Source organism: Anopheles ziemanni, chromosome 3 (assembly GCF_943734765.1).
Source record: "Anopheles ziemanni chromosome 3, idAnoZiCoDA_A2_x.2, whole genome shotgun sequence".
NCBI classification, from domain to species: Eukaryota; Metazoa; Arthropoda; class Insecta; order Diptera; family Culicidae; genus Anopheles; species Anopheles ziemanni.
The window spans coordinates 85,471,443-85,482,580 of record NC_080706.1 but is presented as its reverse complement, the minus strand read 5'-3'; the positions used below and the strand labels follow the sequence as shown (position 1 = coordinate 85,482,580).

General features: G+C 44.4%; 2 protein-coding genes across 2 annotated transcripts; both read right to left on the bottom strand.

Annotated features, from left to right (window-relative positions):
- Positions 1 to 617: 617 nt before the first annotated feature.
- Positions 618 to 1,426, bottom strand: LOC131283968 (histone H1-like). The gene has a single exon (XM_058312815.1). The coding sequence runs from the start codon at positions 1,409 to 1,411 to the stop codon at positions 674 to 676; it is 738 nt and encodes a 245-aa protein (XP_058168798.1). The 5' UTR covers positions 1,412 to 1,426; the 3' UTR covers positions 618 to 673.
- Positions 1,427 to 3,939: 2,513 nt separating this feature from the next.
- Positions 3,940 to 4,741, bottom strand: LOC131283995 (histone H1-like). The gene has a single exon (XM_058312844.1). The coding sequence runs from the start codon at positions 4,739 to 4,741 to the stop codon at positions 4,004 to 4,006; it is 738 nt and encodes a 245-aa protein (XP_058168827.1). The 3' UTR covers positions 3,940 to 4,003.
- Between the last annotated feature and the right edge of the window lie 6,397 nt (positions 4,742 to 11,138).

Genomic DNA, 11,138 nt, shown 5'->3' with positions numbered 1-11,138 from the left:
TTTCTTAGGCTCAACTTTAGAATTCCTTTCATCTATTTTGAACTCTTTTTTGGGGATGTACAGAACCGCATCCACGCAGACCGGAATAGTTCTCAAACAACTCAGTTGAAACTGCCAGTTCAAACTCAAGCTTGCATCGTTTTCAAATACTCCGCCAGAGGACGCTACGCATGCGCTTTGTGCAACATTGAAAGCTTTCAACATGAATCATGCACCCGTGATCCTGTGATCCTCAGAATATCCGATGATATTCGCGAGGAAACGTAGTGTGATCGTCTTGTAGGGATTGAAATCGTATTCTGGTGCCATAGTCCTATTCTATTCATCAGGATAAGGTTAGCATGTAAAACGAAGCCTACTCGAAGGACAGGTACCAAACGTGCTTGCCAAGGGTAGCCAAACAAACATATTGACTAGCATCAACAGGCATTCGAGGGGTGTGACAACAGTGTACCCTTATGGGCAATGTTTCAACAATTCTTCAGATTACCAAATCTAGTTGGTCAAAGTCATGTTAGTTCTCGTCAATTATGTTCGTACTTGTCCGATTCTCCCAAACCCCAGCATAGAATGATATGTAATAGCTCTTTTGGAACTTTTTGGTAGCCCTGAAAAGGACTGTTGCTTAAGTTGTACAATCTGGGGCAGCGTCCCACGGCGACGGGAGACCCATTTACTTCTTGGCTGCAGCTTTCTTTGGGGCAGCTGCCTTCTTGGCGGGCGCGGCAGCCTTCTTCGGTTTCGGTGCCTTGGGCTTGGCAGCTGGGGTCTTCGAAGGCTTCGTGGACTTCTGCTTCGGAGCTGCTGGCTTCTTGGCCGCCTTCTTGGCAGCATCGGCAGCCTTTGGTTTCTTGGCGGCGGTGGCCGCTTTTGGCTTTTTGGCGGCGGTTGCTGCGGCCTTTGGCTTCTTGGCCGCGGCTCCCTCGGCCTTCTTCGTCACCTTCTTTACCTTCTTCTCTCCGGCTGGCTTCTTGGCAGCGACCTTCTTCTTCTTGTCCGCCGCCGATGCCGACTTCTTCTTGGGAGCGACAGCCTTCTTTTTCTTCTCTACTGGTGGCTTCTTGGCCGCAGCCGACAGCTTGAACGAACCCGACGCTCCGGTTCCCTTGGTCTGCACCAGCTTACCGCTGGCCACTCCGCTCTTCAGGGCCTTCTTGAAGAAGGTCGCCAGCTTGGTCACGTCGGCCTTGTAGTTGGCTGCCACGTACTTCTTGATCGCTTGCAGCGACGATCCGTTGCGCTCGTTCAACGCCTTCACCGCTGCCAGCACCATCTCGTTGACCGGAGGATGGGCAGCTGGCGCCTTTGGCTTCTTGGGTCCGGCGGCCGCTTTGGGCTTCTTCGGCGACTTGGCCACGGCTGCTGGTGCGGTTGCTGCGGCGGCGGGAACTTCCGTTGCTGTATCTGCCATTGTTTTTTCGTTCAAACTTTTGCTTCACTTGATGGTACTTTCGCTTTGTTTACGCTTGTGTTCACTCACACACACTAACGGGATTGCTTTCAAACGGTACGAATGAACTCGCCACCGAACATCGGAGGTGACTCGATTTCGAACTGTCGGAAATACACTCGTGCTGCGCCAAATGTCAAATTCGTTCCTGATGCTGCAAACAAACTCCAAAAATACTGTTTTACTTTTTCATTATTATTTCTCTTACCGTGCTCGCGATATCGAAACTAAATGCTCAGCCCGGTAGCTCATATGTAAAGCTATCGGAATATATCTATTACAATATGGTGGTAAAGCATCAAAGAAGAGTTTTTCATGTATCAATCCCGAAATTTGGTGACGATGACCTGCTCTGTTACGAAATTATTGCAATATTTCTGAGTTACGACAATAGGATGGATGTAAAATACTATTTTTATCATTATTCAGTATATCTTGTTTCATTCAACGAATAAAACAACCTTCTTTGAGGCATTTTAAATAGTAAAATATCGAATCAAAAACTTTCATTCCAGATACAATTTTGGCCGAAACGTCAATTGACCTTTCTCGGGTGCTACAACGTAATGATCTTTTGATATTTGTTTTATTATGATTTAACTCATTGAATGTTCTTATTCGGTACTTATAAGACTATAAAAGACATAAGTTTTTGTTTTGTATATTTATTTTTGGTATGATAAGCATTTTTTACTCATATTCCATAGGGCATGTTTCTGTGGGTTGCATGACGTTTACGATCCGTTCCCAGTGTCGTCATTGGCGTTCAGAAGAAACGTCAAACTTTCTGACGCCAGTTTTGTATAGCATGCATATTATTTATCGAACGCTAAATATGAAGGAATTTTACCAAAATGGATACCAATTGCAGCTTTCAGTGTATTTTGAGGTGTTCTCATTACGAATCGATGGATCAACGAGTCTGTTCTTCCAAAGGGTACATGCATACTTCGCAATGTATGCATGGCTTGGCGAACTTGCCTTAACATGGAATTTTACAATAAATTAATACAATTCTTTGAAACATAAGCTAGTTGGAGTACAATTAGTTTGGCTCGGGCAATCGTAAAATTTAAATTATCACAGACTGAAATGATTATTGTATGATTGTACCGATGTATGATAATATTACTCTGATCAACATGGCCATTAGGTGATGCGCAGTAATCATTGATGATTGTATCTACTCGGGAACAAATGTTGTATGTTTTCATGTTGAGCAAATGCTCCCAGCTATTGGGTGAATATCGTTGTATATAAGGAATTTAAGATGGAAAATAAAGTTGAAGAAAGCCAAACCGCTCGTAAGGGTCGAGCAAAAACGTGCGAGCATAATTATGTTGAGAAGGTCAGCATGGTACATATTATGAATTTAGCGAAACTTAACCTAGTGTTATAGTTTCTAACATTACGAGGTCATGTTTCGCGCATAAAGATGAATTAATCGTATGGGACGGTAATGCTAAAAGTGTAACTACTGGGAACCATTTACAGATCATACTGTGAAGGTACCCCTCAGCGGTTACTATAAACCTGCTCATACAAATAAAAATTAAAGAAAAAAATAGATACACAACGACGAAGACGCAAGTAACCAACAAAGATTACTTTCAATTTGATTTTTGTGAGCATATACTGCATAAAACGTACTATGCAGGTACAAACGGATGTCATATTCGTGCTATGTTTGCTCAGTGCTCCTTATACTACAAGGACTCTGCATTTTGAAGAACTTATTTCACAAAACAGTACCGAACATGGAAATACTTTTCTCGTGTATTGTACTACATATTTTGGTTGGACGTCTGTTATATGTGAAGTTGAAGTTTGTCGTTTCGGGGATCAAGATGCATTAAAATCCCCACAAATCTCGATTATTTTTCTTATGCTCAACTTTAGAATTCCTTTCATCTATTTTGAACTCTTTTTTTTTGGATATACAGAACCGCATCCACGCAGACCCGAATAGTTCTGAAACAACTCAGTTGAAACTGCCAGTTCAAACTCAAGCTTGCATCGTTTTTAAATACTCCGCCAGAGGGCGCTACGCATGCGCTTTGTGTAACATTGAAAGCTTTCAACATGAATCATGCACCCGTGATCCTGTGATCCTCCGAATATCCGATTATATTCGCGAGGAAACGTAGTGTGATCGTCTTGTAGGGATTGAAATCGTATTCTGGTGCCATAGTCCTATTCTATTCATCAGGATAAGGTTAGCTTGTAAAACGAAGCCTACTCGAAGGACAGGTACCAAACGTGCTTGCCAAGGGTAGCCAAACAAACATATTGACTAGCATCAACAGGCATTCGAGGGGTGTGACAACAGTGTACCCTTATGGGCAATGTTTCAACAATTCTTCAGATTCCCAAATCTAGTTGGTCAAAGTCATGTTAGTTCTCGTCAATTATGTTCGTACTTGTCCGATTGTCCCAAAACCCAGCATAGAATGATATGTAATAGCTCTTTTGGAACTTTTTGGTAGCCCTGAAAAGGACTGTTGCTTAAGTTGTACAATCTGGGGCAGCGTCCCACGGCGACGGGAGACCCATTTACTTCTTGGCTGCAGCTTTCTTTGGGGCAGCTGCCTTCTTGGCGGGCGCGGCAGCCTTCTTCGGTTTCGGTGCCTTGGGCTTGGCAGCCGGGGTCTTCGAAGGCTTCGTGGACTTCTGCTTCGGAGCTGCTGGCTTCTTGGCCGCCTTCTTGGCAGCATCGGCAGCCTTTGGTTTCTTGGCGGCGGTGGCCGCTTTTGGCTTTTTGGCGGCGGTTGCTGCGGCCTTTGGCTTCTTGGCCGCGGCTCCCTCGGCCTTCTTCGTCACCTTCTTTACCTTCTTCTCTCCGGCTGGCTTCTTGGCAGCGACCTTCTTCTTCTTGTCCGCCGCCGATGCCGACTTCTTCTTGGGAGCGACAGCCTTCTTTTTCTTCTCTACTGGTGGCTTCTTGGCCGCAGCCGACAGCTTGAACGAACCCGACGCTCCGGTTCCCTTGGTCTGCACCAGCTTACCGCTGGCCACTCCGCTCTTCAGGGCCTTCTTGAAGAAGGTCGCCAGCTTGGTCACGTCGGCCTTGTAGTTGGCTGCCACGTACTTCTTGATCGCTTGCAGCGACGATCCGTTGCGCTCGTTCAACGCCTTCACCGCTGCCAGCACCATCTCGTTGACCGGAGGATGGGCAGCTGGCGCCTTTGGCTTCTTGGGTCCGGCGGCCGCCTTGGGCTTCTTCGGCGATTTGGCCACGGCTGCTGGTGCGGCTGCTGCGGCGGCGGGAACTTCCGTTGCTGTATCTGCCATTGTTTTTTCGTTCAAACTTTTGCTTCACTTGATGGTACTTTCGCTTTGTTTACGCTTGTGTTCACTCACACACACTGACGGGATTGCTTTCAAACGGTACGAATGAACTTGCCACCGAACATCGGAGGTGACTCGATTTCGAACTGTCGGAAATACACTCGTGCTGCGCCAAATGTCAAATTCGTTCCTGATGCTGCAAACAAACTCCAAAAATACTGTTTTACTTTTTCTCTATTATTACTCTAACCGTGCTCGCGATATCGAAACTAAATGCTCAGCCCGGTAGCTCATATGTAAAGCTATCGGAATATATCTATTACAATATGGTGGTAAAGCATCAAAGAAGAGTTTTTCATGTTTCAATCCCGAAATTTGGTGACGATGACCTGCTCTGTTACGAAATTATTGCAATATTTCTGAGTTGCGACAATAGGATGGATGTAAAATACTATTTTTATCATTATTCAGTATATCTTGTTTCATTCAACGAATAAAACAACCTTCTTTGAGGCATTTTAAATAGTAAAATATCGAATCAAAAACTTTCATTCCAGATACAATTTTGGCCGAAACGTCAATTGACCTTTCTCGGGTGCTACAACGTAATGATCTTTTGATATTTGTTTTATTATGATTTAACTCATTGAATGTTCTTATTCGGTACTTATAAGACTATAAAAGACATAAGTTTTTGTTTTGTATATTTATTTTTGGTATGATAAGCATTTTTTACTCATATTCCATAGGGCATGTTTCTGTGGGTTGCATGACGTTTACGATCCGTTCCCAGTGTCGTCATTGGTGTTCAGATGATGATGATTTAATAATTTATAGAGGTTTTGAGCCGGGAGGCTTCTTTCACCTCTTTTCTGTAAAAAAACAAAACTATATCTCTTGCATCAAATTAGACATTTTTAGGAATTGGATTAGTTTTACTTCATTTTGCGTTGTAGGAGATAAAATGGTATCGATATTGTTTGAAAGGTTGCAGGCAATTCTCTGTGTAGAGTAGCCGTGGCAGTCGGTAAGAAGATGTTTAGTGGTGATTGTGACTCCGCAGAACTGACAGAGAGGAGGAGGAGATTTTTCTATTTTATGTAAGTGGGTAAGCCTAGTATGGCCGATTCTCAGCCGGGTAAGGATCCTTTGCACTTTACTGCATTGGTTGTCCCTCCACGGTGAGATATCGGTTTTAATGTATCGTAGAAAAGTGGTTTGCTGCTGAGTCCATGTTCTTTGCCATGAATTTTTAATCAAATCGGTAAGCCGGGTATTGAAGTCTCTTTTTGAGAGTAGATCGTTATTAGATGGCGGTGATCGTCTGCCTATGTTTGCCAGCTCATCAGCCAACTCGTTACCGCGGATACCTACGTGTCCTGGGATCCAGCAGAGGGTGACCTGGATGTTATTTGTTCTATGAGAGGAGGCTATTTCTGTAATGGATTGGATGATTGGATCTCTACAAGTACCATTTTCAAGTGCTTGTAGGACGCTGGCACTGTCGGAAAAGATGATGTTGGGGATGTCGGGGCGGATACTTTCCTCTAGCGCTATATTCAGGGCTATAGCTTCGGCTGTAAATATGGATGTGTAATCAGGGAGTTTGATCGAACAGTTATCTATGGATGAGTGGATACCACAGCCGGCTGCCTCACTGAGGACAGATCCGTCGGTGAAAATATGGTGATGATTACTGTATTTGGTATTGATTAAGTTGAGGAAGGTAGCGGAGGCAATGGAGCTATTGCAGCCAGCTTTTAGCTGATCTTTTATGGACCAGTCAATTTTTGGAGGAAGTTGGTACCAAGCACGGGAGTTTAGATGAATTAGATTTGAAATATTTGGAATTGAATTACCAGAAAGAGAAATTAATTCGTTATTTGCTCTAGCTGTAAAAGCGGTTGCATTAATACCTTTTTCTAGGATCCGGGCAGCTGCTGAAACTATTTTGTGGGTGATAATGTGTTTTAGAGGGAGAGTTCCGCTTTCGCAAAGAAGAGAATTGGTAGGGCTGGTTCTAAACGCACCAGAGGAGGCTCTGATGGCGTCGTGATAGAGAGGAGAGATTTTTTTAATGAAAAATTCTGATTCTACCGAGACAATTTCGATACCATATAAGAGTTTGGGCAACAGCCAGTTATTAATGATTTTAGTTAGGGTAGCACGGGAAGCTCTATGGGTTCCCGAGCCTAGCATCCTGAAAAGATTAATTTTAGGTTTAGCATTTTTTGCTAAACTATTAATGTGAGGTTTAAATGTTAGTTTTTTATCAAAAATAACTCCAAGTATCTTAGCTTGAGGGACGTCCGGGATAGCATTGGTTCCAAAGTGAATGGGTAATTTGCGATGGAAGAAACTATTGCAGATGTGCAGGATTTTGCATTTCTCGTGCGATACCTCAAAACCTGTCCATCTGGCCCATTGTTTCACCTTGTCCATTCCCGCTTGGAGGTTTTTTCTGCATATGGATGGAGAGGAGTGGTTGGAAATGAGTATGACGTCGTCTGCATAGACTAGTGGAGTGATGTTCGTAGGGATGGATGAGAAGAGGGATTCTAGACTAATGAGGAAAAGAGTAGGAGATAAGATGGCTCCCTGCGGGACCCCGTTTTCGAGAGAGTGAATTTCCGAGGAGTTGGACCCAATAACAACCTGGAAAGTTCGTTCCGAAAGGAAGGATTGGAGATAATTTGTTAGGTTACCACCAAAACTCCATCTCTGTAGTTGTTCTAAGATAGAGTATCTCCAGGTTCGGTCGAAAGCTTTTGCAAGGTCTATGATGGCGAGATCAATATGTTGTCCATTTTTAACTTCCGATAGATGTTCCTCGAGTGTGGCAAAGTATGTTTCCGTACCAAGGCCACTTCGGAAAGCATGCTGTCCGGGGTCCAAGAGTCCACGGTCTTCCAACTCCTGGGTCAACCTACGGTTAACCATCCTCTCCATAATCTTTCCTATGCAGTTTAATAGTGATATGGGTCTGTAGCTGTCTATGGAATGGGGTGGTTTATCGGGCTTTGGGATCGGTACAATAAAACTGTTTTTCCAGTGGGGAGGGATAGTTCCAGATGACCATATGTTGTTGTATATGGAGAGCAGGGAGTACTTACCAATAGGAGGTAGATTTTTAAGAAGGGGGTATCCAATATTATCAGGGCCGGCCGACTTACCTTTGCACTTGTTAAGTGCCCAGTGGAGTTCAGATAGGGTGAAAGGCTTATTGTACGGAAGGTTTGGGTCACTGTTGAAATGTAGGGGAATAAGTTCGGTGTTGGCTTTATGTTTTAGGAAATTTGTGGGGAAGTTTTCAGAAGCGGAAATTTCGGCAAAATGGGTGGCGAAAGCTTCCGGGGTATCTTCCGCCGGGAGGAAGGAATCATTGGATTTAATGTGAATGGTATGCGGATTTTTATACTTACCTGATAGGATACTAACTCTTCTCCACAGCTCGGCACTTGACATGGTAGGGTTAATATCTTCCACAAAGCTTGCCCAACACTTGTCTTTTTCGGCTTTTACTAAGTCTTTGGCTATTGTGTTTAGGATTTTGTATCTTTCACTTAGCTCATCCACGGGTAAGTTTCTTTGACTGGCTCTGCGGAGCATTCTGAGAGCCTTGCGACGGTTTTTAATAGCAAGCGCTACCTCTTGGTTCCACCATGGCACATTTCGGCGGCCTGGGGTTCCCTTGGTGAGTTTTATGGACCGCTTTGCTGCCTCCAGAATAGCCTCACAGAGCTGTTTTTCGTTAACCGGATTATTTCGGGGAAGTAATTTTTGAAATTCGGATTGGAATTTTTCCCAATTGGCGGTGTCATATTTCCACCTCGCCCTGAGGCGCGGTGGTGGAGGTATAGAGTGGGAGGAGATGAGAAGAGGGTAGTGGTCACTGCCATGTGAGTCGGAGTCTATTGTGAGTTGGAAATTTTGATATGAGTCGGTGGGGAGAACGAAATGGTCTAGCGTGGAGCCAGAACCAGTCCGGGAGCAGAATCTTGCAGCAGTTGCGTTTTGGAAGGTTGAGTAACTGGCTGTATTAAAGATATCATTAATGATTCTTCCACGGGAGTTGGTGTTTCTATTGCCCCAATCCACGTGGGAGGCATTTAGGTCCCCGGTAAGGAAGGTTGGGGTAGGGAGTTGAGAGAGAAGGTTTGGAAGGTGTTCATGGACGTCTGCATTAGAAAGGGAATTTGGAGGAAGGTAGATGGAGACGAAGGTGGCAGGAAAAGGGGTGCTAATTTTGGCTGCGGAGAAGGGAAGTGGGGATTGAAATTGGCAAGGAGAGGACGGTATGGTTTTTGAAATTCCGATCGCTGTGCTTTGGTGTGAATTTAAGGAGGAAAAGGAGGTGTACCAGTTATATTTGTTCAGTGGAAAAGATTGAGGGATAGAAGGAGAGAGCGTTTCTTGGAGGGAGATGACAGTAGGGTTGTGCTTGTTGATCAGGATTTTAAGGTTGTCAATATTGCTTTTCAAGCTACGGATATTCCAGGAGAGTAGAAAGGTAGCGGTTGCGTTTGGTAAGGTCGTATTTGGATCCATTTGGGGAAAAAAGGTTTGATAAGATAGTGGTGTTTTTCCGAGATGTCAGTGGGGGTTTATTTGGAGTTTTTCTTATTTTTTTTCTTTGGAGCTTTGGTTTTCGGGGGCGATGTGGCGGTCGGATTTTTCAGGTAAATCGAGGGGTTGGTCTTGTTCATAGCGGTGAGGTCTTCTTCGGAGGAGGGGCTGCTAATCGTTCTCTTCCGGGAGTTTGCGGAAGCGACCGTGGACATAGAGGCGTCCGAGCCATGTTGGGAAGCGGAGTCGGAATCATTTTCAGTGTCTGGGTCAGAGCTGTAGGTATTTATTGAGGTTTCATGGCCTTGAGTTACGGAGTTATTTGTTGGGGTTGTGGTTGTGGCTTTTTGTTCCTCTTTGTTTGTAATTAGTTTTTTGAGAAGTTGGTGTTGCTTCTCTACTTTTGCACTCATCTCCTTTAATTGGGAGGTTAGGATTGTGATAGTTTTATTAGCTTCTGCTAGTGCAGCTTCCAATGCGGATGTATTGTTTACCATTACTTGATTGGATGTAGCTTGCGCGTAGGTAATCCGGGATTGCACTGTGCTTTTGTGCAGATTGCTTTTAACAGCTATTCTTGCTTCCCCGAACGAGACATTGTGATCTACTTTGTATTTAATAACTTCAGTTTCATTTTGGTATATGGGGCAAATCCGTGAGTAGCTACTGTGGTTACCCTTACAGTTTTTGCACAAAAATTCCTCGGTGCAGGTTCCGTGTGCAGGGGAGCCGCAGGTGTAGCAAGTGTGTCCGTTTTTGCATCTCAGTCTGGTGTGGCCAAAACTGGAGCAATTGAAGCATTGCATCGGCTTAGGGTAGTACGGTCGGGTAGCGATTTGAATCGGGCCGACGCGGATGTGGCTCGGGACACGGGTAGCAGTGATCCGAAGTAGTATGGAGTTTGTGGGAACGTAATTTTCATTTACCTTACGGGTAAATCTTTTGACAAAGGTTACGTTCTGCTCTTTTAAGTTCGAAAGGATGGTCTCGTCGTTAAGCTCTTTGAGCTCAGGGGCGAAAATTACACACTGTATACTGTTGAGCGTTTTGTGGTGTGCTATTTGCACGGAGGTTCCATCGATAAGCTTTCTCAGGGATAGAAGCTTTGCGCATTGATTCTTGTTCCGGATTTTCAGGAGATACTGCTCTCCTCCATTGAGGCACTTACCTGCTTCCGTTAACTTACCTGCACAATTCTCCAGAGACTTGCCGATAATGAATGGATTTTTAGGTAGGGAAGCGCCTTCGGCTGCTTCTAGAACTAAAAACGTGAAGTCATCCGATAGGGATCCGAACCAATCCGGAGGAGTATTATCCCTACCCGAAGGGGTAGAGGGGTCCCCCCTGTTAGTAGGAGGGTCCGGCATGTTGCCGGGTTAGCCTAAACTAACACTAACCTAAATAACAAAATTACAATAGGGCACTACGATAGAATAATTCGGTACTTAAGTAATAATATTAAAAAACACTACAATTCTAACGAAAGCGGGAGAAACACGGGTAAATTCGATCGAGGTGAACTTTTCAACACTGGTTGGGTCAAAACCCTTTGTTTTCACATCCAGCGAAAGCGCAAAGCGCAAAACGCAAAAAGCCGGATTGCTCCGACCGAGCGTTTCTTGTTTGAGCCTGTTCGCACTGTCGCTTGGTTATACACTTGAACTCACTCACACTTGTATGAAATGGGAAAGATTGTATTCAATACTCTTCAGCTCGCTTGCTGGAACGACCACTAGGTAGGTGTTGCTTCGTCAAAAGTTCGACCGAGACTGCATTGGTGTTCAGAAGAAACGTCAAACTTTCTGACTCCAGTTTTGTATAGCATGCATATTAT

Excerpts from the sequence above, each read along its gene's own strand:
- LOC131283968 (XM_058312815.1), bottom strand. The coding sequence starts at position 1,411 with ATGGCAGATACAGCAACGGAAGTTCCCGCCGCCGCAGCAACCGCACCA.
- LOC131283995 (XM_058312844.1), bottom strand. The coding sequence starts at position 4,741 with ATGGCAGATACAGCAACGGAAGTTCCCGCCGCCGCAGCAGCCGCACCA.